The 27,475-nt window shown below is 54.9% G+C and overlaps 10 protein-coding genes across 10 annotated transcripts; 7 read left to right on the top strand and 3 right to left on the bottom strand.

Moving 5' to 3' along the window:
* Positions 1 to 884: 884 nt before the first annotated feature.
* On the bottom strand, positions 885 to 3,497 carry B0T26DRAFT_752235 (calcium-activated chloride channel-domain-containing protein; the record flags this gene model as incomplete). Its single annotated transcript, XM_060445497.1, has 7 exons — positions 885 to 984; positions 1,050 to 1,593; positions 1,646 to 2,107; positions 2,188 to 2,296; positions 2,363 to 3,258; positions 3,344 to 3,381; positions 3,448 to 3,497. The coding sequence occupies 7 exons, from the start codon at positions 3,495 to 3,497 to the stop codon at positions 885 to 887; spliced, it is 2,199 nt and encodes a 732-aa protein (XP_060297091.1).
* Positions 3,498 to 4,544: 1,047 nt separating this feature from the next.
* On the top strand, positions 4,545 to 6,210 carry B0T26DRAFT_648341 (pyridoxal phosphate-dependent transferase; the record flags this gene model as incomplete). Its single annotated transcript, XM_060437991.1, has 3 exons — positions 4,545 to 4,593; positions 4,680 to 4,842; positions 4,914 to 6,210. The coding sequence occupies 3 exons, from the start codon at positions 4,545 to 4,547 to the stop codon at positions 6,208 to 6,210; spliced, it is 1,509 nt and encodes a 502-aa protein (XP_060297090.1).
* Positions 6,211 to 8,498: 2,288 nt separating this feature from the next.
* On the bottom strand, positions 8,499 to 9,074 carry B0T26DRAFT_752233 (uncharacterized protein; the record flags this gene model as incomplete). The annotated part of the gene is made up of 3 exons (XM_060445496.1): positions 8,499 to 8,526; positions 8,596 to 8,684; positions 8,898 to 9,074. The coding sequence occupies 3 exons, from the start codon at positions 9,072 to 9,074 to the stop codon at positions 8,499 to 8,501; spliced, it is 294 nt and encodes a 97-aa protein (XP_060297089.1).
* A 1,034-nt stretch (positions 9,075 to 10,108) lies between these two features.
* On the bottom strand, positions 10,109 to 14,813 carry B0T26DRAFT_752232 (uncharacterized protein; the record flags this gene model as incomplete). Its single annotated transcript, XM_060445495.1, has 3 exons — positions 10,109 to 11,472; positions 11,556 to 14,485; positions 14,545 to 14,813. The coding sequence occupies 3 exons, from the start codon at positions 14,811 to 14,813 to the stop codon at positions 10,109 to 10,111; spliced, it is 4,563 nt and encodes a 1,520-aa protein (XP_060297088.1).
* Positions 14,814 to 15,324: 511 nt separating this feature from the next.
* On the top strand, positions 15,325 to 17,268 carry B0T26DRAFT_712721 (translation initiation factor 2, alpha subunit). The gene is made up of 5 exons (XM_060442093.1): positions 15,325 to 15,834; positions 15,916 to 16,078; positions 16,156 to 16,363; positions 16,416 to 16,652; positions 16,721 to 17,268. Exons 1-5 carry the CDS (start codon positions 15,757 to 15,759, stop codon positions 16,965 to 16,967), a joined length of 933 nt encoding a protein of 310 aa, XP_060297087.1. The 5' UTR covers positions 15,325 to 15,756; the 3' UTR covers positions 16,968 to 17,268.
* B0T26DRAFT_712720 (peptidase S24/S26A/S26B/S26C) lies at positions 17,269 to 18,611 on the top strand. Its single transcript, XM_060442092.1, has 2 exons — positions 17,269 to 17,775; positions 17,911 to 18,611. Exons 1-2 carry the CDS (start codon positions 17,519 to 17,521, stop codon positions 18,197 to 18,199), a joined length of 546 nt encoding a protein of 181 aa, XP_060297086.1. The 5' UTR covers positions 17,269 to 17,518; the 3' UTR covers positions 18,200 to 18,611.
* Positions 18,612 to 20,740, top strand: B0T26DRAFT_712716 (mitochondrial carrier domain-containing protein). The gene is made up of 3 exons (XM_060442091.1): positions 18,612 to 19,064; positions 19,186 to 19,483; positions 19,550 to 20,740. The coding sequence occupies exons 1-3, from the start codon at positions 18,813 to 18,815 to the stop codon at positions 20,350 to 20,352; spliced, it is 1,353 nt and encodes a 450-aa protein (XP_060297085.1). The 5' UTR covers positions 18,612 to 18,812; the 3' UTR covers positions 20,353 to 20,740.
* A 1,162-nt stretch (positions 20,741 to 21,902) lies between these two features.
* Positions 21,903 to 22,328, top strand: B0T26DRAFT_629168 (CHAT domain-containing protein; the record flags this gene model as incomplete). The annotated part of the gene is made up of 1 exon (XM_060436244.1): positions 21,903 to 22,328. A coding segment is annotated over one exon (426 nt), but the record flags the coding sequence as incomplete, so codon positions are not given.
* Positions 22,329 to 23,417: 1,089 nt separating this feature from the next.
* On the top strand, positions 23,418 to 26,474 carry B0T26DRAFT_646895 (uncharacterized protein; the record flags this gene model as incomplete). Its single annotated transcript, XM_060437856.1, has 1 exon — positions 23,418 to 26,474. One exon carries the CDS (start codon positions 23,418 to 23,420, stop codon positions 26,472 to 26,474), a length of 3,057 nt encoding a protein of 1,018 aa, XP_060297083.1.
* Positions 26,475 to 26,602: 128 nt separating this feature from the next.
* Positions 26,603 to 27,437, top strand: B0T26DRAFT_324728 (uncharacterized protein). Its single transcript, XM_060434378.1, has one exon. It carries the CDS (start codon positions 26,732 to 26,734, stop codon positions 27,320 to 27,322), a length of 591 nt encoding a protein of 196 aa, XP_060297082.1. The 5' UTR covers positions 26,603 to 26,731; the 3' UTR covers positions 27,323 to 27,437.
* Positions 27,438 to 27,475: the final 38 nt, after the last annotated feature.

Raw genomic sequence — 27,475 nt, 5'->3', positions numbered from 1 at the left:
CATGTCAGATAGTCTGATGTGGTGATACAGGGTATATTACGATGTTGCAAAACACGGCTTTGATGGGATGAAAGATTGGATGCTCTCGCAGAGAGACTAAATACAGACGGGTTCTCCCACTGTATTCTTGAATGTTTCTGGCGCTAATAAAAGTCCTGGGTACGCAACTGAGTAAGCACGCACCCGACTGAACACCACAAAGTGAACCCCACCGACCCTACGACAACCTGAACAACCTCGAAGCCCAAACTCGGAACCCCAAAAGAGACATATCAGACGACTCGGAACAGAAGAGGATAGACACGTTAAAAAAAAAAAGAGTCGGCCCCGAAAAAAGGGAGGAAGAAGCAGTACGCCACAAATTCTAGGCTGGCCTTCGTCGGTGAGCCAAAAAGAGAGCCACAAGGCTTCCACTAGCGTCTCATTACAGCACCGAGGTCATTAGCGGGCCGCAGTCGACCAACATCCATTAGGAGACCGTGGGGCCTGCAACAGGAAAGGAAAAGCAGGCTGGCTGGCAGCCATTCGCTCTCGCTTCCTCAAATCGTTCTCGAGCGGCATCAAACAACCGAGGGGACAAGGATCAACTGCAGCAGGGGTGACGGGGCGACTCTGAGTGCTTTTCTAGAACAATTCGGCGCTCTCCGTTGATCTGCCAAGTCATCTGCGATAACCTGGGCTCTGCAAGCTAACCCACCCTAGTAACATGCCGCTGCCGCCGATGTTCCCGTCCACGAATCCACGATAAGAAAAAGGGGCCAGATATGTGAGCATCATGCAAAACCATTGGAACCTGATTGGTGTTCACCCTTCCAACTTTTTGCCTCTCCAAAGCTTAGACATACGCAGTAGGATGCAGCCCTTGCTGAGAATCCTTGAATACCTTACTTTTGTGACTTGGTAATGTTCGCCGTCGCCTGCTCCGAAATCAGCGACCGTCCAATCTGAATGGTTTCCGATGCCCCTCGTTGCCGTTGCCAGAACCTGATGCGTATTGTTAGCCAGCCACAAAAACAATCCAAAAGTAAACCAGCCAGGGTTCAACTCACTGCTCCTCCGGAGTCCCATTGCCCTTGATTGAAATCCGTCGCGCTTCTTCCTCGAGCGCTTCACGAGTAATCTTCTCGCCGCCACTCAAGCCGGGGCCGTGAGATTCCTCCGTCAAGTCTTGGCTAAACGTCTGCTCCAGAAGCTGCTTGCGCATAGCAAACCGTTCCGCTCGCTCCTTCTGGAGGCCAGGGCTGTCCATAAGATGGACGGCGCTACGGACGATTCGCTGCACGACGAGGTAGACGTGCTCTGAGAACAAAATCGAGAGCAGGAGAGCCCAGCCAGAGATGTCCCACGGCGAGCCGTCCGGTCCGTGCTGGCTCTGGTGAAAGAGAAACACCAATGCGGCGCTGGTGACGCTGCCGAGCCACGACAGAAATCCCAGCGAGTTGAGCCAGGGGCCGATCGAGTCTGCGCGCCATGGGATTGGCCGTTGGCTGCTAATGGCAATCTTCATCGCATCCGACCGGGCTTCGACCCAGTTGTTGACCAGAAACGAGCATGCTGTCAGTGGCCAAACCACCGAGAAGAGCGACAGGTACCCTTTTTGCGAGAGTCAGTATCGGCGTTTCCAGGCTGTCAAGCAATGACTTACCAAACTGAATCACCATTTCCCTATAGTCAACAGTGACATCGTACTCGTCAAGCTCCGCCTCTTCTCTTACACGCCCAAGGAACTCATGCTCCTCGGGCACGTCCCGGACCCGGAGTTCGGCTTTCTTCTCTGAAGAAATTTCAGAATGGACCTCCTCCACCGCCTTGGACATCTTCCGCTTGGCATAAGGCACGATAACCTCGGTGACAAAATTGACTATCTGGGCCGTCACTGTGAAGTAGATGACCTGTTTCGTGAGCCTATCGGGGTTGATTTCCCAGGCTTTGGTCGGCAATGGCTTCCCTTCTGTTGTGAACTTCTGGGCCGTAAGCTGGAACACGTCAAGGTATGGCACCAGGATTTTGCCAAAGGGCACGTAGACAAAAGCAGTGAGGAATATAGGCGAGTACGAAGTGATAAAATTCAGCACAAAAATCTTTTGGACGAATGACGCTTGGTGAGCTACAGGGGGTTGACAGTTAGCCGGGCCGTCCCGCGTGTCCGGAAGCCTCCTTCTCAGGCACTCGTTTTCAGGCACTCACCGTCTTTGGTTTCGTAGTTCTCCATCTCTGTAAGGCGCTCTGCCAGTTTGGTGAGCAGGGTCGTAAGCGTAGGCGTGAAGATGGTCAAGAGGATAGTGGGCAGGAAGGTCTAGTAACAGCTAGTGATTAGCGATCAAGAACCTACGGGATAGGGGGCGTCTGGGCCATCACTAACCAGGTACTGCTTAAAAGGCCCGTTATAGATTTCAGTAATGAAAATCTCAATTGAAAAACAGCTGACAATCAGGGTTCCCAGGACGACAAAACAAGCCAGCGCAAAGGGGGCCTGAAGAAGCTGTCGCGCAAAACGCTTGAAGGGCGAGTACATCCTAATAATCTCGCCAGTCACCGGGTCCTGGGCCTCGTGGTCGAACTGGAACTTTGAGCGAGGAAGCTGGATCTTGGAGACGCCTCGCACCCCCCACTGGACGGCGAGGTCAACCTCCTTCATCTTCCAGTGCTCAAAGAAGACAACAGACCAGAGACAGTTTACTAGGGCGTAGAACCACGAGAACTGCCCTAGGAGCAGCCAGGAAGCGAAGCCAAAGGCTGCGGGGAACAGCAGAAAGGTGAAGTAGGACTGGAGGAAGGCAAAGTAGAAAGCCACGCGCTCGCCGAAGCGGTCGCGGATCTGGTCAATGTCGCTGCTGTCGAGGTAGTACTTGGTGCTCCACTGCTTGATCCACTGGCGGTTGAAGTCGCGGTCGTGGAGGGGGAATATCGATGCCACGTACTTCCAGGCGCCGACCTGCGGCGTGATTCCAGCACCGCCCTCGTTCTTGGGCTTGGTGATGAGCAGGTAGGCCAGGCGCAGGCGCTCGGCGTCGGTGACGGGCTCGTCCTTGAAATACTGCTCCAGGTCCTGGTTGGGCGCCGAGGTCCGCACACCGTACAGCCAGTCTTGGACCCTGTAGCGGTAGATTTGCTTTGCTAGCAGCTTGTCCGAGGCGATCTTGACGAAGACCAGCAATGACGACTTGCCGCCATTGCGGACTTCGGTAGCGAACCCCACGTCGGAGACTTCCTTGACGAGCTGAGTAAAGGCAGCCTCAGCTTCGGCTGCTTCTTGGTCTGTTGCGTATTTGAATCAGCGCCCACGTCTAGGTAGCTTCGTACAGTGTTCTCAAGAGGCAATTGGGTATTCGCGCATTCGAACCTGTTGCGGGGATTCTGTAGTGGATCACGTAGTCGACACTGCGAACAAGAAAAGAGGTCAGCATAAATAAGGTAAGGTAAAGCAAGGGGGTTGAGGCGTTTTACTCAAAGTTGGACTTGTGCCTCGTCCTGTCTTTTACACCGTCTTTGGCCATGGCGGCGGGCCTCAAGAGCTGCGGGGAGGGACGGGATGTAACTTTAAATTGTCTCTATCGCTGTACGAATACTTTGGGTCTTATTGACGGGTGTTGGAAGAACGTGAGGGTGCAATAAGTGTCACCTTTGCCAGAGAGTAAAAAATGCCATAAACACTGGCAAGCTGGTAGCTTCGGTGCGCTGTTGGTGCTGTTGTGCGGTGTTATCACCAAAGTCGGGCAGCGTTGTGCTGGAGCTGAGCTGGGAGGGCGTGATCGACGTCACTGGGTGTCATGGGTCTCTGACAGGGGTCGAACCAGGATCCCAGACAAGCTGAGCTCAAGTCGAGACCTGGGCTGGTCTGTGCTCGGGCAGAATCTCCCGTCCCTTGTCCTTGGCCTTGGCCTTGGCCTTGGCTTGGCTCTCTTGGAGATATTGATTATCTAATCCAGTATCTGAACCACTTAAATCACGTCCCGCTATTACTAAAGGTGTACTCGGTACCTTGATTGCTCTTTCCTTGTCGATGTTCAAGGTGAGGACCTTGACGGCAGGGTCATGCTCTGTTCTTGCCTCTTTGGCGAGCCAGCTTGCCCATAGTTAAGGTCGTAACGCGGGAGCTTGAAGAGATGCCCACCTCAAGTTCGATGGAACTAAGCCCAAGAAAGATGCCGCAAGCGCTTTCTGCACCCGAAGCCGAGTTTCGGCCGTCTAAAAGCGGGCAGGAAATCTCGCCGCAGCGACAATCAGGACGGCATCTTGTCAGGCGAAGGGCGGGAGACAACGACTCTGAACGACAAGCATTCGACATTCGGGAAACAGAATAGGTGGAGACGCAGTGAGGATACCGTACCGAGTAAGCGCGTACCAAAAGACTCGGATGCCGTATAAATGCGTATAAAATAAAATATTAACAGCCCCTGAGACGGGTCTCGACACTTCCTTGCCCACGCTCGCTCCCGAACTTCGGCATTCGTCTTTTTGACTCATTGGTCTGCCTCTGCCCTCCATCAACAGCCCTCAGTACTAGCCAGAGATTTATAAATTTTCTGAAAGTCGCCCTGACAATGGACTCCAACGGCTTCAGAAACGCGGCCATTTCGTCGATTGAGGAAAGTGAGTACCTCATCTTCTTACCTATACCCGCCCGCCAACTCGGAAAATAAGAGACAACAGAGGGCAAAGGCTAACGTGCAACCCAGTCATCGGCTACTATGACAACATCGAGACGCGCAATGTCGTGTCGACGGTCGAGCCGGGCTATCTGAGGAAGCTGCTGCCGACCGAGGCTCCCGCGCAGGGCGAGCCGTGGGCCGACATCCAGAAGGACATCGAGGCCAAGATCCTCCCCGGCATCACGCACTGGTGAGACGGCCTGGCATCTCCGGACCATGTCCCATGTCCCATGTCTCTGACGTCGCCTTGGTTCCGTCTAGGCAGCACCCCGGCTTCCACGCCTTCTTCCCGTGCGCCACCAGCTACCCGTCCATCCTGGGCGAGCTGTACAGCGCCGCCCTGAGCGGGGCCTGCTTCAACTGGATCTGCAGCCCCGCCGTCACCGAGCTCGAGACCATTGTGCTGGACTGGCTGGCCAAGCTGCTGGGCCTGCCCGACTGCTACCTGTCGACGGGCGCGACACGGGGCGGCGGCGTCATCCAGGGCTCGGCCAGCGAGGCCGTGCTAACCGCCATGGTCGCCGCCCGCGAGAAGTACCTGTGCGAGACGGTGCCCGCCGACCTCGACGGTGAAGCCCGCGACGACGCCATCGCCCACAAGCGCAGCCGCATGGTCGCCCTCGCCACCACCACCACCCACAGCTCCACCAAGAAGGCCGCCATCATCCTCGGCGTGCGCTTCATGGCCATCCCCGTGCGCGCCGAGGACAACTACGCCCTCTCGGGCCCCGTCCTCGCCCGGGCCCTCGCCGACTGCCGCGCCCGCGACCTCGAGCCCTTCTTCCTGACCGCCACGCTGGGCACCACCGACACGTGCGCCGTCGACGACTTCGCCGGCATCACGTCGGCCCTCGCCGGCTTCGTCCCCGCCGGCGCGCCCGGCGAGGTGTGGGTGCACGTCGACGCCGCCTACGCCGGCGCCGCCCTGGTGTGCCCCGAGGTTCAGGCGGCCACCAACGTCGCCCTCGTAGCCGGCTTCCACAGCTTCGACATGAACATGCACAAGTGGCTGCTGACCAACTTCGACGCGTCGTGCCTGTACGTGCGCGACCGCGAGTGGTTCGTGCGCGCCCTGACCGTCAACCAGGCCGTCTACGGCAACGCCGCCTCGGACGGCGGCCTCGTGACCGACTACCGCGAGTGGCAGATCCCCCTCGGCCGCCGCTTCCGGAGCCTGAAGGTCTGGTTCGTGCTGCGCAGCTATGGTGCTGACGGCCTGCGCGCCTACATCCGCCGCACCACCAAGCTGGGCGATGACTTTGCCGCCTGGCTGCGCGCCCGAGCCGACCTGTTCGAGATCATGACCGGGCCTAGTTTCGCCCTGACCGTCTTCCGCATGGTCGGCAGGCCCGAGTCGGACGAGGACGAGCGCAACGCCCTCACCAAGGCCCTCTACGACGCCGTCAACGCCACCGGCCACATGTGGGTCACCAGCACCGTGCTCAACGGCCGTTTTGGTATCCGCATGATGACGGGCGTGCGCACCACCGAGAAGGAACACGTCGAGGCCGCCTTCCAGACGCTGGTGGGCGCCGCCGAGGAGATTCTCAAGAGCTGACGACGTCAGCCCCCCACCGAGTGCGCCGTACATGTACCGTCGATAGGATAGCAGTAGTATAAAACCATGTTCTCCTCCGTCCCGTGAGCCTGCCTGCCTGCCGTGTGTGTGTGCCTGATATTCGGGGCCGGCATGTTGTGTCTTGCGGAGGGGCAAAAATTAGGTAACCGCACGTGGACATGCATATATGAACCTAATTTGCCTGCCTGCCTCCCAGTGAAGTAGTTGAACTGGAACACTTAAGGGGCTTACGCCTACTATGTCCAAGGAGCATCGTTTAGGTAGCTCCGAACCCCTTCGCTTCTCAAGAGGCTCAAGGTTCGAGCCTTGGTCGGCCCGTCTTTTTTATTTTTGTCTTTCTGTTTTAGTCTTGCAGGCTGCAACGCATAATATTTCTTCGACATAACGTAATTGCATAGCGAGTGGCCATGTATAGCGAGTGGCCATTCTCCCCACCCCAATTGAACTTTCGCCCGACATGCCAACACTACAAAAAAAACTAAAAATGCCACCTAAACGAAATGAAGCACAAATACAGCTTGCCCTCTAAGCTATAGAACGTAATAAATCACTAAAGCCCTTTGCAGCTGCAAAACTGTATTCGGTACCCCGAAAAACACTTGAGCGGCGATTAAAGGGAATCCTCCCTCGAGCAAACACCATCGCCAACTCTCGGAATCTCGATCCCCTTGAAGAGTAGGTTATTATACAAAAGGTTTTTGACCTATATGAATAAGGATTTTCGCCAGGATACGATGTGGTTGAAGATATGGCCAATTTGCTACGCGTCACGCGTCGGACTACGCTGGGCTTCAAACTTCGTACGACGACAACTAGAGCTCCAGATGCGTTGGACGCGTCCGTACGACTACCAGAGAGCCAAATGCGAAGATCCAGAGATAATTGGCGCGTGGTTTCACCTTGTTCGTAATATAATCGCGAAATATGGGATTATTGAGTCGGATATCTGGAACTTTGACGAGACTGGGTTTATGATGGGTCAAATTTCGCCGATGCTTGTTATTACTTCGTCTGAAGGCCGTAGGAGGGTTAAGAAGATCCAGCCTGGTAATCTGGAATGGGCTACAGTGATCCAGGCTGTACAGTCGGGTGGTAATAGCATCCCTCCGTATGTGGTGGTTGTAGGCAAAATCCACCTCGAAAGTTGGTATTGCGACAGCCCTTTCCCCCCGATTGGACCGTTGATCTCTCGGAAACTGGTTGGACGAATAACCAGATTGGTCTTGATTGGATTAAGCACTTCGACCAATACTCTCGCCGTTATATAATAGGTGGAAAACGTCTCCTAATCCTTGATGGGTATGAGAGCCACCACTCGGCCAACTTCGAAAAATACTTTAAAGAAAACAACATTATTATACTTTGTATGCCTCCGTACTCATCTCATCTACTTCAGCTACTTGATATCGGGTGTTTTAGTGTGTTGAAGCGGTTTTATAGTAAGGAAATCGAGAAGCTAATGCGTAACCATATTCACTATATCACCAAGCCCGACTTCTTTCTCGCTTTCTACAACGCATTTCAAGCAATATTCAAACCTGAAAACGTATAAGGAGGTTTCCGAGGGGCAGGCCTTGTCCCATTTGACCCAGAAAAGGTGATATCCCAGCTAGATATCAAGCTTCGTACACCAATACCTACTTGCCCCCCCGAGGACTCGTACGATAATTGGGTCTCTAAGACACCACAGAATGCTACTAAGGCCTCTCTACAATCAACACACATCAAGGATCGCATTACCAGGCATTAGAGCAGCTCACTAACCCCAATTCTTGAGGCCCTTGACCAAATTGCAAAGGGTATAACGAAGGTTATGCACGAGGTAGTATTGATGAAGGCTCGTATAAGAGAGCTTGAGGAGGCAAATACAGCCTTAAGTAAACGCCGGAGGGCTAAAAAAAAGTCTTATCCAAGCAGGAGGACCATTGACTGTACAGGATGCAAGCGATATTCTGGCTGAAAGGGATGCATACGCCCTACTAGAGGAGGAAAAGCGGTCGGGAGGTGGCCGTACAAGGAGCAATACAGCAGGTTCACGGCACTGTAGTAATTGCGGCAAAACAGGACACAACTCTCGTACGTGCCAGGAGGATGCGAAAATGGATAAGGGATTGGATTCTATGTAGTTTTAATTGATCATTTTTTGTGGTATTAGTGTCGTGCGAAAGCTCAATTGGGGTGGGGAGAGTGGCCACTCGCTATACATAGCCACTCGCTATGCAATTACGTTATCCTTTTATAGCCAATAATATATTTACCTATCTACGTTACCTCCCCGAGCTCCTCTCCCTCGGCCTGTAATCGTGCGCATACCTATCATACCCATCATACCCAAATTTATGACTACACCCCTCGTTGTCGTACCCGCCATACGACGACCCCCGACGGCCGCCGTCCTCTGACCGGGCCCTGTCGCGCCGGTGTCCGCCATCGCCGCCGTACTCTATCCGCCTCTAGTCGCCCTGTTCGCTGTGCCTCCCATCGCGCTCGCCCCTGCCCCTATGCCTATGCCTATGCCTATCCCTCTCACCATCCTTTTCACCACCCCTCTCCCTCTCACCATCCCTCCACCTCCCCCTCTCCCCCCTCTCCCCCCTCTCCCCCCTCTCCCTTCTAGATTTCCCCTCCTTCTCCTCGGCCTCGTGCCTTGCCTCGCACTTCCTCACGTCACGCTCCACGTCCACGGCCAGCAGCAGCCCCGTCAGCAGCAGCCCGGCCGCCGTCACCCACTCGAACGCGCCGCCGCCCTCGCGCTTCTCGACCGCCTTGCGCTGCGCGTGGTGCTGCGGGTGCGCTTTGGACGGGCGCGGGTCTTGCGGGATGAGTTTCTGTGGGATTTTCATTTTCTTTCTCTCTTCCGTGTGGCTCTTGGTCGGTTCGAGTTTTCTTCGCCTTTTGTGCCGGCAGGCAGGGCTTTGTTTTGGTGTTTATTATCCTGCACTGCAAGATCTCCCTTTTGTTGGCTTGGTTGCTGGTTTTATGTTGCAGTTTATTTGCTGAGGATGAGGTCGGTTGCAATGTGATTTCCGGTTGCAACAATCCAATCCAACCCACACACACACAATCAGGTAGTATATAGGTAGGTAGGTAGGTTGGTGGATATCTGGAAATAGAAAGGATCTCCGACTCAAAATTCCGTGGCGGTATGGCGATCAAAGATATTCGACTTCAATACATGTAACTTGGTTCGTGTTATTTTGTTCAGTGGAAAACAAAACCAGAAGGAACAAATGTAGTGGGAATCACCTCTCTTATTTGAGAACGTTGCAACCATCTAAGGTAGGTACGCAACTCGTTCCAGTTATCCAGGTTAGGGTAACCAAAAAAATGCCCCTCTGACTAAAATAAATGCCATCATCGCCAAGTCAAGCGGTTTCACTTGAGCCCACGAATACTGATTGGACATGGCAGGGGGAGCAAGCATTGAAATTCCGATCCGAGATCATCGGTCAAGCTGACTTCGGCAATGTTATGATGTCATGTCGGTCTACACTGAAGAAAATGGGGCGCCACGGAAGAAATATCTGCAGCCCACCACGTCGGTAACGTTGGAGGTCACGTTTGGGATGCATGGAGTTCTCGATCCGACAGGTGGAGAATATTATGCAATGCTATATACATCATACCGCCGCCGGGTATTAGCTTTTTTTCCGTGACCGACTTTAATCTATATATCGCATACATCATACCTACCTAACCCCTCCCATTCATCGTATCAGTCGACTCTACCTTGGCCCATACTCTAAAACAAACAAATATGCGATGCCCGCCAGCTAAAACAAAACAAATATCCAACTTGGTCTGCTGATGCACTGGCCGATGTATCTTGACCGCTTGCTTCTAATGCCAATAGAAATGCTCTTGCAGCAAACGCTCTCTAAATGCTCGCGCGACGCGGCGCCATGGTCCTCCGGAGCGCCTTCTTGGCCTCCGTCTCCTCCACCAGGGGCAACACGCCCTCGTCCCGCAATTTCTCCAGAAACTCTTGGCCGTACTTGTAACCGACCTGGTATATCTCGTCAAACTTGCCAAAGTCCAGTGTTCCGTACTCGTCGATCGGCGGCCGCATGTAGAAGCAGCCCGCCATCGTCTTGGCCCTCTCCAGCGCGTCGACGCTCGACACGTATGCGAGCCGCGCCTGGATCTCAGCCAGCGTCGGCGGATTGGGCACCGACGAGAACGGGTTCCACCGGTTCCAGAACGCCCACAGCCCCGACAGCGTGTCGCCGAATGCCTGTGGCGTGTCGTCGTCGAGCGAGCCCACGTCGATGGCGAAGATGATGTCGGACCCGAGCGACTTCATGTGCGAGACGGTCAGATTGTCCACGTACCCTCCGTCGAGAAGCATGCTGCCCTCGTCGCAGAGCGGCGGCAAGAGTCCGGCCAGCGACATGGACGCGCGCACATATCTCCAAGCATACCCGCTCGTGTGGAACTCGGCCCGGCTCTTGCTGATGTTGGTCGTGTTGCAGTAGTACTCAAGCCAAAAGTCTTCGATCTGCGTCTTACCCAGCGTCTTGAAGATGCCGCGATTGAACTCGTGGCCCGTCGTGTACGATGCCGAGGGATACGTGAGGTCAAAGGCAAATCTCCACATGCTCCCCATCCTGCCCGAAAACTTCTTTGCAAGCCCGTAGATGGGCACCACGTCGGCGTGCCGGGCATATAGCGCCCCAATGAAAGCGCCAATCGAAGTCCCCCCTATGATGTCAATGGGAATGCCTGCCTCTTCCATCGCTCGAATGATGCCAACCTGCGCTATGCCCCTTGCTCCGCCGCCGCCCAGAACAAGGCCGACTGACTTGCCGCAGAGCCTCCGGGCCAGCCGGTGGAAGTCGCCTTTGAACGTCGCCTCGGGAGAATAAAACGCGCTATGTCGCACTTTTCGCGACGTGTACTTTTGGATCCCCGCCTGCAGGATCTGCACCCGCTCCTTGAGACTGGGCCCTGCCCGCTTCGTGGGGGGGTGCAGCGGCATGCTGTTGGCGTTGTATGCCATCTGGACGTGGAAATGCCCGCCATTTATCCACATGCGGTTCTTCAGCCACCTTCTCGTCAACCCGGGGCTCGAGTACCTTTCCTGGTGGAGAAGGACTAGTATCTTCCGCGCTGTTGATTTCATCCCCAACATGAACCGCTCGTATTCCCCAATTTCAGGGGAACCGTCAGCCAAGCCCACAAAAAGGACGCAATCGGCTTGAGCGATGCAGGTCTGTGTCCAGGGGGCGTTGACATTCGTATCTGGACGGAAGGAGGTCAGCGGCTGTATGATACACCTTGTATCGTTCTCGAACACCCCGAATGCACACTGGATAGAAACTCACCAGCCACGTAAATCACTAGCCCGTATTTCTCTTCCAAGTCTGCTAGGTATTGGGAGAGCTTGAGCTTGCCCATCCTGTTGAATGCGTGTTTGCCGAGGTGGTTGAGAATGCCCGCCTGGTGGAGCGATGTTGCTCCGTTGGGCGTCCCCACTTGAGTCAAGGCATTCAGAAGCCTGTTGCTAAACTCGACAACTGGAACCCCGGCCGTGACGGGAAGGACTGCAACGGTGCGGAGATTTAGCGTCGAGGAGCCTTTGTTGATAGAGTTCCTTGCAGCACCGCCGTCTTTGAGACCGCTGGAGTCGTCAACCAAAGCCCTCATGCGAGAGGCGATGATTTTGGAAATCTTGATTGTGATATTCGGGTGCTCCTGGGCCAGGCTGTTAAACAAGGTTCGAGGGAATTTGACTATCTCCGTGTCTCGGATGGCGTGGAGAGTGCCCGAGCGAGCAGACTCGGTCATGACTTCGAGTTCTCCAATACTTTCTCCTTGGCCAAACTCGGCCTTGACATTGACGCCACCGTCCCTCCGATCTTGGACCGACCGCAGCCGCCCGTTGAGGACAATGTAGATGGCTTCACTCTCGTCGCCCTCGTGAAAGATAACTTGGCCGGCATTGACCTGCAGCCACTCTAATGCAAAGTCGATGTGGAGAATCAGACGAGGGAGAAGGCTGGTGAGCCTCTTCGCCATGGTCAGGAGAACAATAGGGTACCGGTCCACAATCCTTTCAATCGACGCAAGTGGAAGGAAGCCGACATAGACATCCGTCTTGGCCACAACGTCGATGAACGACCTATATGACGAGATGGTTCCGACATAACCAGCAAGCCCCCCCGGCTTGATCAAGGCCACGCCCCGGCGGCGCTTGTGGAGTTTCTTAAAGCCATCAAAAGCACCGCCCCCCATTTCGGGCGGCTTCGAGAGACGCGGCGAAGTCTCGCCCCGACTTTGGGCGCCAAAGGAGTCGGTACTGTGCATTGCGTTAAACGAGGATTTGCTTTCCGACCGGAGAATATCCGAGGCAGAGTCGTCCACTTGGATGCATATGTCAAGGAAGCCGTCGATAACATAGTAGAGGCCTGGATTCCTCTCCCCCTGTTCCACCAAGACAGAGCCTTTGGGGAAGAATACGATCTCGACTTCGTCTTTCATGTCTTGGGCGAGCAAGTGGGCGCTCATTCCCGGAGACGTGGCATGTCCTCCCGATGTCATCGACTCGGTGTCGCCGTCGACGGATCCTTCAAGCGCCTCCATAAACCCAAAGGCATTGTTACTGAATACGGCCTTTTGGCGTCTCTGGTCCAATGACACCAGACGCGGGGAATCTTGCGCCGAGTCTGTCTCCCGGGGTCCCAGCAAATTCCCCGTTAGGCCAATGGATTTGAACATGCATTCCAGGATGGATTCACGAAACATGTTGTCCTCATCGGCCGTCTCCCGCTTGTCGAGAGGTACGTGGGCATTCCTCTGCGACGCAAACGGGTTGAAATCACGATGGGCGAGGGGAGATACGACTTCTCGAAGCCCATCCGCCATGAAAGATTGGCCACCGGCGGGGGTGGCGCTCAGTGGACGGAGACCGGTACCTCTTGATGACTGAATGTCGGCCAGTAGATCGCCTGGGCTCGGCGAGACCAAAGGTGAGCGCTCTAGAAACGCTGTGGGACCGAGTTCCGAGTTGGTGCGCTGCTTAGTGAAGGCCTGTAACGCCGCTTCTTTCCGCAGCGTTGTAGTGGACCGGCGGCGACGGCCAGCATGAGCATTGTGCAAAGCGATGCCTTTCCCAACCTCTTCCTCGCCAATCCTCTCCCTCTCGCGGCTGAACTTCTCTTTGAGTCTTTCCAACGCATCCCCGCGCAGGTGGTTGGGGAGCTGCACCATCGTGTACTTCAGCATCATACGCTCTATCTGCAAGACCTCGTCGGTCAAGCCGAGATAGCTGTACGCAGTCGCCAGAGTAACCCTCTGGAACCTCGAGAGAATGACATGGACAATGTGGGCCGTCGCCTTTGGATATATCCTGATAAGACGCCGGAACGCGCTAGCAGGAATTATGGCAATGGTCGTATCGACCGTCGCTCTTCCTATGATATCCGGGTGAGCCGAGCTGGTAGTGCTCCGCTTCGGCACCGGCCTCTGGAGCCTGCCGTGACCCTTGGTCGTCGTGTCTAGGGACATGGGGGGGATCCGAGATAGAGGTTGGCCGTTGGAGGAGAGAGAGAGCGCGTCGACCAACGTCGAGGCAGCGCTTGGCGACGAGGCGTCGAGCTGAGGCGTGTTGGGGAAAGATACGGTCACGTCGTGGGGCTTCCGAAAATCAGCGCTCCGCGGAAAGCGGGCATGGTTGGTGTTAACAACGTTGGGGCGAGGTTCTGGGCTGTCGTCTTCGGTGTGCCGAATGGGGATGTCTTCGGTGAAGAGCGACATGATGGAGAACAGAGACGACATGGGAGCACCGTTTCGGACCTCGGTCAACAACTGGTAGCGCTGTTGGCCAGGGGCAAAGCTTTCATCTTCACTGGAAGGGAAATCATAAGGGGCGCTGTGAGGGCTGCTGGGAGGAGGCTGGCGACCATCCCCAGATGACTTTACAAAGATCTCGACCAAGCCATCGACGACAATGCAGAAGCCCTTCTCCTCCTCCAGGTTCAGCGTCTCGCCGGCTATGAGCTTGCGCGTCTGCATGCTGCGCGTCAACTCGTGGAAGACGGGACGCTCCAGGTAGCCAAAGATCTTGATGGCGCTCAGGAACTCGTCGAAATAGCTCATCAGCCCGGACTTGACACCCTCCTCCTGCGTGTCCGGGAAGAGGTCGATATCAGGTTCCTTGCGCTGCGGTTCAGGAGGGAGGCGAGAGTACATGTTGAGGTAGCGATACCTCACCACCCAGCTAATGCCTGATACCATGGCCAACACAAGAACCATGCTGTACATGAGGCGGTTAGTTGGGCTCGAGTGAAGTGGGTGGGCAGAGAAGTAACTTACAGTGTAGTTGCATTCATGGTGAAGGTCAGGCTCGTTGAGAAGAGGGTGAAGAGAAACGAGGGCACCGAGATGGTGGCCAGCTTGACCGAATAGTACAAAATGATAGACACGAGATGCAACACCCATATCACCAGCCTCGCAAACAGGCCGAGCCACGACGACGACCCATGGGCTTCGGCAACGTCGCTGGCCCGGGTTACCGCCGACGAGAGGGCCGCGGCGGGCCCGTCGCCGAGGGCCGCGGCACTCTTGGAAATGGCGGACACCATTGCTTTTGACAGTTGTCAAGTCAGGCCAAGACAGGTCAGGTCAGATCCGTGTCTCTGTGTGTGATATGTATGGACGTGATAAGCTCTCCCGTCGATAGTTTGTGGCCCTGACGAGGAAGGGCAGATGATGAGAATGAGATGCGACAGCAAGAGCGACAGACTGTGACTGTAACAGCGATTCCAACACGACAGCGTCAGGTCCGCACCGCATGTTACTGATAGTATCCTCAGGTCCTTGTTGTACTAAGGACAAAAGTCAGGTAGTAGGCAAAATCGACATCCATCCCAGCTCCTTTCCCGTCGACCTGCCGATTTAGAATGTGAGGTGAAGTCCGTCATGGGATCACGCCGAAGCGAAGCTCCCCTGATCATTTCAAGTACACAGTACACTAGAACTAGGAAGGCCAATTGACGTAATGCATCGTTTTGTTATGGTGGGGCTCGTCGTTGGTGCGCAAACTTGGGCTCCCGGAGCAGGTCCAGGCTACCGACTCCATCCAGAGCTCAGATTCTAGACGGTGTGGACAGGGGTCAAGGGCCGTGCTTTGCCGAGCAAGCCAAAAGCCCGCCCCTCTCGAGCTTGACCCCTCATCATCCGCAACCGCAACCGCACAATGGTAAGAGAGTGCACAGTGCGTACGGTGCGGCGGACAAAGGCATTAGCCACAGCCCACTTTCTTTCCGTCGCTACACGTAATTTCTGAGTGGCTTCCAAAAAACACTTGCAACACTCACCACAAGCCGTTCAGCTCTCTGGACCGCCACACTCCTCCAAAATCAGGCTTCGACTTCACCGCGACCTTTTCCCATACGACCCGAACCGTTAATTTCTTTCCACTCGGCACCGCCCGGCGTTCTTTCTTGCGCATCGCCGGATTTCCGCTCTCGCACCCCGTCTCTATCCCACGATTGCCCCGCCTGGGAACGGCGCCCCATCGACAAAATGTCGCTCTCCAACTGCCGTTTTTACGAGGAGAAATATCCCGAGATCGACTCGTTTGTCATGGTCAACGTGAAGCAGGTGAGCGATCCGGCCCCCGCATGGATGCGCGCTGTGCTGCGAACATGCGCGGCAGCACGGACACTGGACTGACAAGCCCAGATCGCCGACATGGGAGCCTATGTCAAGTTGCTCGAGTACGACAACATCGACGGAATGATTCTGCTCTCCGAGCTGTCGAGACGGCGCATCAGAAGCATCCAGAAGCTAATTCGAGTTGGGCGCAACGAAGTTGTCGTCGTGCTGCGAGTTGACAAGGAGAAAGGTGGGGCATCCGCGAATCTCAACCCAGCCCACCCCCCCCGCGGCCTGGCCAGTTGCAAAGTGCTAAAGAGACGGCAGGTTATATCGATTTGTCCAAGCGCCGAGTCTCCCCCGAGGACATCGTGCGCTGCGAGGAGCGATACAACAAGAGCAAGATCGTGCACTCTATCATGAGACACGTGGCTGAAAAGACCCTGACCCCGATCGAGGAGCTCTACGAGACAATAGGCTGGCCTCTGACCAAGAAGTATCGCCATTCTCTCGATGCTTTCAAGCTCTCCATAACGTATGTCTATGTCGCTGTTGACTCTCCCCAACACGTGCTTACAAGCTCGCAGGAACCCGGATGTGTGGAGTGACATCAAATTCCCTAGCGAAGCTGCTGCCGAAGAGCTCAAGTCTTACATTGGAAAGCGCCTGACCCCTCAGCCTACGAAAGTGCGCGCCGATGTCGAAGTAACCTGCTTCGGTTACGAGGGTATCGATGCCATCAAGACAGCCCTTCGCACCGCCGAGGCGCGGAACACGGCAGAGACACAGGTCAAGTGCAGACTTGTATCACCCCCGCTCTACGTGTAAGTGCTCCTGTTGGATATAAAGTTGCCCGAAACTGCCATCCGATCCCATGACTAACATAGCAAAGCTTGACAAACACGTGCCTGGACAAGAACGCCGGCATTGCGCGACTAGAGGAGGCCATCGTCGACATTCGTACGAGCATCTCAGCGGCCGGGGGCCAGTTGGTGGTGAAGATGGAGCCCAAGGCGGTTACCGAGTCGGATGATGCCGAACTGCAGGCGCTCATGGAGAAGCGCGAGCGCGAAAATGCCGAAGTTAGCGGTGACGAGAGCGTTAGCGAGAGCGACGACAACATCCCAGCGACCGTTTAAAGGCTGAATCGAAGAGAATGGTCGCGAATCAGCCCGCGCCAGAAACCGGTGCTCGGCCTCGACTTGTATGGGAAGCGGGTGGTCCGAAGGGCAGCGGAAGGAGTAGTTCGTCTTTGCACAGATCTGGCGTCTAGGGGTTATCAAAAAGTCCTTGGGATGATAGAAAGAGTAGCCCGAGATTGCGAATATGATTCATGAAGCGAATACTATGCCAGTAAACGGCAAACAGTCCTCAGTCCTCAGTCCTCACGCCTCAAGCTTGTACAACAAGATAACATTGGGCATGTAAAGCATCTGGATTTAACGTTTCTATATATTATATATTATGTACGCAGATGCGCCTGATTTATCGCTATGCGCGTGTATCAGACGGAGTGCACTTTGTTATGCAGTAACCGGGGCGTCTCTTATCGGTTCTTATCCGGGCTTGGTCGCGGCCGACAATAAGCGTTTATGCATTCGGCCTCACACTCATCCAGTATCGAGGAAACACGCAACTGACCGATGACGACGGCCAGTCCGGAAGTCGTACCCTCCGCCCAGCAGGACCGATGGCAACATGGGGAGGCGCAGGGAGACGACTTAGATTCTTCGGCCAATTCACACACTACCTCATCGGCTATGCGACATGGCTCCCTCCGCTGATCTGGTTCAATACGTCGGTAGCCCAGATCACCTTCATCAGCGGGCCGTCCATGTATCCGTTCCTAAACGCCGAGTACCACGAATCCCGGCGCCAGGACTTGTGTTTGGTGTATAAGCTGTATGCGCGCAAGGATCTTGTGCGCGGCATGTTGGTGACATTCAGGTTCGTTCAACTTGGCGCGGCAGTGGCACTTACTTTATGGGAGAGCTGTGGCCGTCCCCAGCTCGCCATTGGCCTAGCCTGGCCTCTCTCTCTCTCTCTGCTCGCAAGTTTCTAACCACTTAGCGCGCACAACAGAAACCCAGACGACCCGTACAAGATCACGGTCAAGCGAGTCGTTGGCTTGGAGGGCGACGTGGTGAGGACGCGGGCGCCGTATCCCTACGAATACGTCCAGGTCCCCGAGGGGCACGTATGGGTCGAGGGAGACGGCGACAGGAGCAAGGACAGCAACTACTACGGCCCAATCTCGGCTCGCCTCATCACCGGGAAGATCACACATATCCTGTCGCCCTGGAAGAGGGCTGGCCGTGTAAAGTGGTGGGAGCACCCCGAACGACCCGGCGTGCAGAAAGCGCGGGCGTAGCGGAAACACCAAACACCCGCGCTTCTCACTCTCGTGGCTCTGTCCAGCCCGTTAGGTTTAATATGTCCACGGGAGTGGTGTGATTCGCATCCATTTGTACAGATATGCTTGTGTAGAGGCGTTGTACATACCACAGGGTCCAATTGACCGAATCGGACCAAGTGTTGGAGGTTCCTTGTTTTCCAGGTTTGACTCGTTACCAGGTTCCATCCAACGCAAAGTTGAGTGAAGCTTCGCAGCGTCCACTTATCGGTGACAGCGCAGTTCCCTGCAGGGTACGCAGTGTGGCAGCCAGTGAGAGGCACGCACGGGCCATACCCTAGTGTAAGTTTTGAAGGTTACATGGTACGTACTGATACACTTGGTAATACACTACCAAAAATGTTCGACGGAGAAAGAAGATTGGGGTTGCCGGCTTTACTGGGCTTGAATTTTGTACATCAACCTGGCTCCGTAGTTGTTGAACCTCACTCTCTGTGCCGTGCATTTTTGCGCCGATCCAACTTCCAAAGGTCCTGGGTCGCGCAGCACAGTACAAGCGACGGCAGCGAGCTCCTGCACGCATACCCAGGCGGCGCAACTCGTCTTCCATACATACTTTACGCCAAGGGCGATGTTATTTGGCTTCGGCTTCAGCACAGCCAGCCAGCAGGTTACTACGCCCGCCGCCGCCGTCGCCTCGCGAGCCACACACGACGTCGGCGCCGACCTGGCGTCCTCTTCAGGACCACTCCTCGACGATGGACTTACAGATCGGCCGGGCTTCAAGTCGCCGCATGTCAACACCGCACCAGAGCCGCAGCAGCGCGTCCTTAATATGATGCCCGAAGATGGAGTGCTCGAAAGATCCCCGCCTTACCTGCACGTGCGTACTCTCTCTCTCTCTCTCTTTCTGTATCCCGCCCCGGCTCTTCCGTGTCGCCGTATCGGTCGTCTTGCTCTTTTCCGTATTGTGTGCCTGCCGCTAAACCATCTCCAACCAACAGTGCATGGCTGCTGGAGGCCTGGGCGGAACCTGCGGCGACATGCTCATGCACTCGCTAGACACGGTCAAGACTCGACAGCAGGGCGACCCGCACATCCCGCCCAAATACACTTCGCTAGGGTCTTCATACTACAAGATCTTCCGTCAAGAGGGCGTGCGGCGCGGGCTCTATGGCGGCTGGCTACCGGCCCTTTTGGGCTCTTTCCCGGGCACGGTTCTCTTCTTCGGAACCTACGAGTACAGCAAGCGGAACATGATCGAATACGGGGTCCAGCCTCATCTAGCGTACTTGGCCAGTGGTAAGCCTCTTCTGCGGTTTCGAGCTGGAGAAAAAGCATGGCGGAGCTAAGGGGCTGACTCTACAGGTTTCCTTGGCGACTTCGCCGCGTCCATCGTCTACGTTCCATCCGAGGTGCTGAAGACCCGGCTGCAGCTCCAGGGACGCTTCAACAACCCCTTCTTCGCATCGGGGTATAATTATCGGGGGATGGGTGACGCCGTGCGGACTATTGTTCGGCAGGAAGGGCTTTCGGCTCTTTTTTACGGTTTCAGGGCGACTCTCTACCGCGATCTCCCTTATTCCGCACTCCAGTTCATGTTTTACGAGCAAGGCCAGGACTGGGCCCGTCGATATGCGGGAAGTCGCGATATTGGGTGGCAGCTAGAGCTCCTGACAGGCGCGGCGGCGGGCGGACTGGCGGGCACCATCACATGTCCCCTCGACGTTGTCAAGACCAGACTCCAAACTCAACTGCATCCGCAAGCGAATGGCCTTCCGCTCGCAACCACTGATCCAGCTACCAGTAGCAACAGCATCAGCGGTTCGATAAAGAAAGTCCCAGTAGGCCCCGTTAAAGACAGCGGGCATGTTGCAAAGGCCGCGACGACCATCAGCGAGACAGCCGCCGCTGTTCAAAAACGGCTCATATCCACGTCCTCCCCGTCGACATACACGCCGCGGCCCGGAGCCGTCACCCTCGACACGTCGTCGGTGATCACGGGACTCAGGCTGATATACAAAGTCGAGGGCCTCGGGGGCTGGTTCAGAGGAGTCGGCCCGCGCGCGGTATGGACCAGCATACAGAGCGGCTGCATGCTCTTCCTATACCAAGCCATATTACGCAAGCTAGAGGTATACGGCCCCAACGAACGTCCCGAAATCGTCTGAAGAGTTTTTGCTAGATTTAGACAAAATGGAGATGGTAAGACGGCGAGGTTCATGGCGCCAAGGCGGCATGGTTTCTGTATGATTATATATTCGCCACACACCTTGTACTTTTAGGTTCTCCCTGTATATAGGCCGAGGCGGTCTGAACAAGGCCGGGGAACGCAGGGATATGCTACCTCATGTGCCTCTTGTGCGCGCGCGCGCGCACGCACGCACATGAATGTACATTGCGTGTGTGTAATGTGGGTGGTGATGACGGTAGTGCTGGCGTTCAATTCATTGGCGGGCTGGCTGGCTGGTTAGTCGGACTGGATACAATTGCCGTTATTAAAGGGGATATATAGATTAGACACACAAGACGCAATCGCAACTTTTTAACATTTTCTATGTTTGTTTTGTTGAGAAGGCGAAGATTCGTGGAAGGGTAGAAATACGCTGCCTGGCAATCTAGTCAGGAAGGGAAGCTGAACGGCCTTTTATCTTTCTTCTTTTTTGCCTTGAGTATATTTCGATACGGACCTTTACTACCTACCTTGGGTAACCAATCCCTACCTATTCGAGAAACTATCGGGTTGACTATGAATAAGAAGAAAGCCTCTCTCTCCGCTACGTATACTACGCTACCTTACGGCTCGCTCGTAAACTCGCCGACGATGGCTTCGGTGGCTTCGGTAGTTCCGTTCAGCTTAACGATACGATGAAAGGGGTCGTTGTTGACAAAGTCCAAGATAGTTGAGCTGGCCGTTGGTGGGTTATGTAAGCTTAGCATTGTGATCCGGGATGTTTTATCGTCAGAGAGAACTAATTCTCTTAACAGACACTCTACGGGGCTAATCATCGTCTTTATTGCTGGCCCCAGCTATCAGTTCACCCCGGGTGGGCCTTAAGCGTTTACTATGTAGGGCCGTGGTTAAACTGGGCTCAGGCGGATTACATGCTTACCTATGCTCAAAAGTTAGACTGAAGCTAGCATTATTTAATGCAACATACTAGCGTTATGGTATTAACCGGAATTCTAGACTGACTAATATTGAAATTGGTATTAGATGTGGCTATCGATTGTATCAACCCTTTATAAGCTCATTATAAGAGACATCGACGTTTACTCGTCGATGCTCCGAAAACGCCGAGACCAAAGGGGTAGAGTCCTTGGTCACTGGGTCAGAGGCGTTTTGGTAGCCCCGACGAGTAGTATCAGATCTTAGCCATGGTCATAGCTGTTGTGGAAAAATGAAAGGCCTACATGTGCAGTACACGTGCACGGGACCTGTAGCAGTGCAGAGCAGAGCGTTTCCACAAAAACAATACTCTGTACAGAGTAACAGAGACTAGCAAACTCCAATAATCCAGAGCCATGACAAAGACAGTCGAAGCGGCCGTCACGACCAAGAGACGTCCTGTTGGGTTCCCTATACAAGGCTCTTTTGGTCGGCGTGGCCGAGATGAAATCCCACCTAGAACTTAGGAGCCTTCCTCTCGTGGTTGATGAACTGAGCAAATTAGAGACCCTATGCTTAGATATCGGCCTAAACCCCACGAGCCTGAGAGGGCCCAAAAAGCACGAGGTTCTCGGCCACCTCGAAGGATGCAAGGTCTTTCACTTTGCCGGTCACGGGCTCGTGAACCCAGTAGATCCAACCCAGAGTGGCCTTCTTCTAGACGACGAGAACATCACAGTTGAAGATTTTCTGGACATCAACATCAAGTCGGGGGCCCCCTTTCTATGTGTGCTCTCAGCTTGCCTGACAGGGGCAAGCGACGAGAGTCTATTGGAGGACGAAGGGCTCAATCTCATCAGTTCATGCCAATTTGTCGGCTTCCGCCGCACCATCGGCACACTATGGCAAGTCTCAGACAGTGTCTGTGTGGAGGTAGCCGAGGGGTTTTACGCCGAACTCGGCCAGGGTGGCATGACAGGCAATGCTGTGTGCCGAGGTCTTCACCGAACTCTCGTCTCTCTTCGGAACGAATGGGTGGCCAGTGGAAAGCATCTGGCGAATCGGGGTGACATGGGACCGGCAGACGACGATCTGGAGGGGCCGCCAGCCTCGGAATCGCTTTAGGAAGAGTACGAGGCTGTTGTATCAGACGAAGAATTTGGGGGGTGGGGCGCATGACCATGTGGCCGACGAGCAGAGCAGGGAAGACCGAAACGCTGTACTCAGACTCAAGAAATGACACCACCACCCCGTCTATTGAGAGCCGATTAGATTCCTTTCGTTCATTACGGCTCATGATGCACGGCTAGGCCACAGACGTTGAAGTGGACCGGGGTCGGTGCTGTGAGGAGTATCCATTGAGTGAGTGACGGGGAAAGAAACGGAGACAGAATTGCTAGGTCCTAGGAACGAATCGTCATGCGAGATTGAAGTGTCAGTAAGTAAAAGTCATATCGGAGTTGGGGGCCGCTGTATGTTGTTTTGTGTGTTTGTTCAGTGAAATTCCCATGAGCAGCCACAGACTGTTTTGCGACCTTGTATGCTATTTTGGAGTTTCCTTGTTGATTCATTAACGACCGAGTTCGGGGTCTCTGTGGTTTTAGGTACCTTATTATCCATTGGACGGATACCTCAGCTCATCCAAGGGGCAAAGCATTCCGAGAGGGTTAGGGTTGAATACCTACACACTTGGAGTTGAACCGACGGCAAGGTTTGTGCCAGCAACAGCAAACCCAAACATTCCTATCGTAAATCGTATTGTATCTCTGGGAAAGGTTCTCTATATCGCCAATCCCATTCTAGAATCGAGGGACAAATACGTCAGAATGAGGGCTCGGTTTCGTCAAGATGATGATGGGTCTTCACGTGATCACTAGGTAGTGCCTACTAATAAGGCCAATCTGCTCTGAGGAAAAACAGCGAAAGTGGGAACAGGGAGAATCAGACCATGCCAAGACCACCCATCCATACTGCAAGTAGCTCGAGCTCGACAGCTCAGAAACAGCACCAATCCCGCAAAAACTAGGCGACCTCGACGCCGACGCCGACATCAACATAGACAGCGAACCCCCGCGAGCTCAATTGGGAACCATGATCTAACGCGATGGAATTGGCAACACCGAGGCCATGTCGTCGCTTCCCGTGCCCTCCAAGGCTGCCTTGACGGCGATGCGAGGGCTCATCCTGGGCACGTCGTGCACCCTCGCCCTGTTTGCCGAAGACCGCCGCCGCCGCATAAACAAGGCCCTCGCCTTTGTCGAGAATGGGGAGAGGATCAAGGCGGCTCAGAGCTACCGCTCCGGAGGCGCCGCACTGGCCCTAGCCCTAGAAGAGGAGGCATTCTGGGATGCCGGCCTGCTCTCTGCTCCGCCTCCATTCACCATGTCGCCTAAGCTATCCAGGTCGCAACTAGGCCGAACAGAAGCGCACCTTCAAGACGATACCTGGGCTCGGCTTGAGCTGAGTTCAGACGAGGCGAGGCTACAGCAGGAACGGCGGAGTAACCCGCTAGTATCCAAACACCGCAATACTAGTCGCCGCCAGGCCGAAATACACAATTTCTCTTCTACTCAGACCCCGAACAAACCGGACAGCTTCATACCGCCCTTGGCCGACCCGCGCGTCGCACTCGATGCCGCCCTACGCCTCTGGCCCGCTGTAGACCCCAAAACTGTCAAGGCTCTTGCGGCTCCCAGCACTGAAGAAATTGTCTCGTCAGTACAGGATGCGTGTCACACCAAGGACGCGCGGAAGCTCAGTTCCGCCATCAACGACATGATTACGGCATTCCAAACAAAGGCTGCACCAAGCAATCTCGACGGGCCATGGATAGAAGCATCGGCGCTTCTGTGCCGGACATGCCAGGAGCTGGGCCGGGTAAACGATGCGGCCAATATACTGGGCTGGGCCGTGACTCGTGGGCCGCTGAGGGAGAGCGACTACCACGACCACGACCCCCTCTCTCTAATAAGAGCCCTGCTGCCCCAGGAACCCCTAGGCCGTTTCAATCGGGACGCCTACGTTGAGAAAGTCGAAATCGCCACGACTCTGTTCCTGCCAAATTTTACAGAGAGACCGACAGACCTTCAGCCCGAAGCTTTTAGTCTCGGGAAGACACTTATAGAGCTCGCCTTGGTAGCCGAGCGAAAGGGGCGCCTCACCAGCTTGTATCGACGATGCAGCCTACTAACAGAGGACACCAATCACGATTTTGCCGAGTGGTACATTACCAAGATTCACGAGACGGGTGATTTCAAGATGGCCATCAAGCTCATCATAACCCGATATGCCAAGATGTCGCCAAGCGCCGAGTCCATATACCGAGTTGGCGATGTTGCCGTCCAGAGTGTAGGGGCTGCTCACGACCACAAAGCCGACCAGGTCTTGAAGTCGTTGCTGGAGATATGCTCCAAGGACTGCAAGCTGAAGACAGAATGGGTTGTCAGGTTGATGCTCTCACACAGAAATCAGCACCGCGACAGCTTCGAGGAGGTCGAGGCGCTGTTCAATCATGTAGCGGCGGCCAATCTGGAAGATGTCGTCGTGTTTCCGGATGGTGTCTATCGCGTCATGATTGAGATGGCGCTCGAGGCTGGCGAGGAGACCAAGGCCGAGTCGTATATGAATGTGGCTGCGGCTACGATACCGCGGTTTGCCAAAGACGTCCGAGTGCAAGGTCTTTTCGCTCTCTCGTGTGCCAGGGCTGAGGACTGGGAGGGCGTTCGCAGGTCGTTTGAGAAGATGGGGGCGAAGAGGGCAGATGCCCGTGGCAAGGTTTTTGTGCCCATTCTTAAATTATACGCCAAGCAGCACACGGTTCACGAGACGGAGGACTTCATGAGGTCATACATCCGCGATTTCGACGTACCGCTGAATGGCTACATGGTCACCCTCATGGCCAACCAGTACGGCTCGCTGCGGGATCTCGATGCGTTTGTTGGGTGGATAGAATACTGCGCCAGCGCCGGCTTCAAAGTCGACGCCGCCTTTACCAACGCCATTCTCGCCAACTGTCGACGGCAGTGGAAGTTGCCGTTCAGAGACTTACGCACACTATTCCGGAAGTTGAGATTGCTGAACCCTGACTTTGTGGACGATGTGACGGGCCGGATCATGACGGATGCTGCGCTCATGGACTCCAAACTCGGCGGCGACTTTGCTCGCGGCCGTCTCAACTCGCTGAGGGTCAAGCCGAACCTCCGCGCACTCGATGGCAGATGCGCCGAAATCGAAGGCGTGGTCATGGCGATGAAACAAGCCATGGTGTGTAAAAGCCCTGCCAGAGCCCTTTGGATCTACAAGCGGGCTTTGCACCAGGGCATACCTCCTTCCCAGCACGCCCTGCGGCTGGCGGTGCAAGCCCAGCTGAAGACAAAGGAGAACGACTACAGTGCCGCGTTCGACCTCCTCCAGGATGCCAGGAGACGCGGCGATGACATCGATGAGGCTGTCAACTATATTCTCCTCACACGCCTCGGGGAGATCCTTGATGGCATCTCAAGCAGAAAAGCCGCCGCCGTAAGAGCGAAAGCGGTAGAGGCTGCGGATGCGACTCTCAACCTGTTTGCAAGCAAGGGGATAATATTATCGGCGAGTTCGCTGCGCCGAGCCGCGCTTATCTGTCTCAAGGCCGGCATCTCCCGGGCTGCCATCATGTATGCGCTCAAGGCGTCGAAAACGGTGCAGGAAGGGCCATTCTACAATCTGCAGAATTTCAAGATCCTGCTGGCAGCGTACACTGACCTCCTGGACGTTGTGGCGATCAAGAAAGGCATTGCAACGGCGCTCTCCAGCCCCTATGCGGTGGAGGCCGATTGCTTAAAGGCACTGAAGCGTGCTCGGCAGATGGTAGCCGGAGCGGCGGGCAGTGAGCAGATGGAGGCGCTCACAGCCATCCAGGATGGCATCAGGGGTGTGGTAGCAGCACGGGAGGGTCTTCGCGAGCAGGCCAGCAAGCTGGAGGTGAAGGCTGTGGATATCATGAGGCAAGCGGCTCTGGATGCCAACCGCCGCCCTGTCGACTTTGAGACCATTCCGTGGCTGAACAGAAAACCCAAGACTAGGGTTGACAAACGGGCCGGCGAAGGGGCAGTTGACAGTTTTGACAGCGCCTTTGACATACCTGAGGATTGGGTAGGCAAGGAAAATACTACGCCTCCCATCACAGCTGTGGCGTCCTTTTAGAGACGGGGGCCTTCCGGCAGGTGAATAGCGGCAACATAATTCGGTACATGGTAGCTTGCGGTTGCGGTTGACCGCTCGACGGCGCAGCGCTGTTGGACACCAGCATTGCCTATATAAATACACTGTATGTTTGTATAAATCTCGGGCGCCTCTCATTGGCACCCATGTTTCCTACGTGTATTTCTCCAACATATATAATTATATAGTATACGCTTACCTGTGCGTGCACTCCGGACATAGCTTACGTTGTTTATTCCATGCGACGCAAGAGTGAGACGCATCGGTTAACGACACTGTTCACGGCAATGCTCTGTCTCATTTCATGTTATGGGGAAGTATCAATCAATGGACATTCAGACTTTGGCAGGATCACTTGTCCGACTTTGACTTTAGCTTTCTGGGCGGGCTTCGCTGCTTCGCCCCTTTGGTTCGCTGTTGGTTGTCCCCATCCATTTGCAGAGTGCGAGGATTCAGGGGATTCGGGAAGCCCACAATATTTCCGCCAAGCATTAGGCCAGCCGTGTCTCAAATTTCGCGATGAACTGACATGTGAATTCCCAGCCTACCTTAGTAGGGGGGCTGTAGTTCGACAATGGACCCTTGCACCGCTCCGTGATTGGGCGCGCCAGGGCGGCGACTGCCGTACTCGGACGATTCGACCCTGGAGATCAGTAGGTTGTTGGAAAAAAATTTGGATTCGATTCGATTTCAATTCGCCAATTGAGAAACAGAACCGAACCATTCCATTCACTCAACTCAACCGCCAATACGACAAAGGAACCTTCCTTAAAAACTTGCCAATTGCCCCCCATTACAGACAGTCCAGGCCCACTGGGCACCGTTTTTGAGCCCGCCTCCCGACTTCCAATTGCTGCTTGCTTGCTTGCTCCCTTTGCGCCTCGGAATCATTTTCTTCTGCTTTTAGATTTGGAATCATATCGGCAGAGACGAACACACGTAACCCCCACGACACAGCGACGTCTTCGCTCCCCGCCCCGCCC

Source organism: Lasiosphaeria miniovina, assembly GCF_030549165.1.
Source record: "Lasiosphaeria miniovina strain SMH2392-1A chromosome Unknown B0T26scaffold_4, whole genome shotgun sequence".
NCBI lineage: Eukaryota > Fungi > Ascomycota > Sordariomycetes > Sordariales > Lasiosphaeriaceae > Lasiosphaeria > Lasiosphaeria miniovina.
The sequence above is the reverse complement of the archived record's forward strand: the minus strand, read 5'-3'. Positions and strand labels throughout refer to the sequence as shown.

Coding starts and splice junctions, on each gene's coding strand:
- B0T26DRAFT_712721 (XM_060442093.1), top strand. CDS start 15,757: ATGTCGCTCTCCAACTGCCGTTTTTACGAGGAGAAATATCCCGAGATC. Junction 15,835..15,915: donor TCATGGTCAACGTGAAGCAG/GTGAGCGATCCG, acceptor TGACAAGCCCAG/ATCGCCGACATGGGAGCCTA. Junction 16,364..16,415: donor GCTTTCAAGCTCTCCATAAC/GTATGTCTATGT, acceptor ACAAGCTCGCAG/GAACCCGGATGTGTGGAGTG.
- B0T26DRAFT_712716 (XM_060442091.1), top strand. CDS start 18,813: ATGTTATTTGGCTTCGGCTTCAGCACAGCCAGCCAGCAGGTTACTACG. Junction 19,065..19,185: donor GATCCCCGCCTTACCTGCAC/GTGCGTACTCTC, acceptor TCCAACCAACAG/TGCATGGCTGCTGGAGGCCT. Junction 19,484..19,549: donor TCTAGCGTACTTGGCCAGTG/GTAAGCCTCTTC, acceptor CTGACTCTACAG/GTTTCCTTGGCGACTTCGCC.
- B0T26DRAFT_712720 (XM_060442092.1), top strand. CDS start 17,519: ATGGCAACATGGGGAGGCGCAGGGAGACGACTTAGATTCTTCGGCCAA. Junction 17,776..17,910: donor GGCATGTTGGTGACATTCAG/GTTCGTTCAACT, acceptor CGCGCACAACAG/AAACCCAGACGACCCGTACA.
- B0T26DRAFT_324728 (XM_060434378.1), top strand. CDS start 26,732: ATGCGACGCAAGAGTGAGACGCATCGGTTAACGACACTGTTCACGGCA.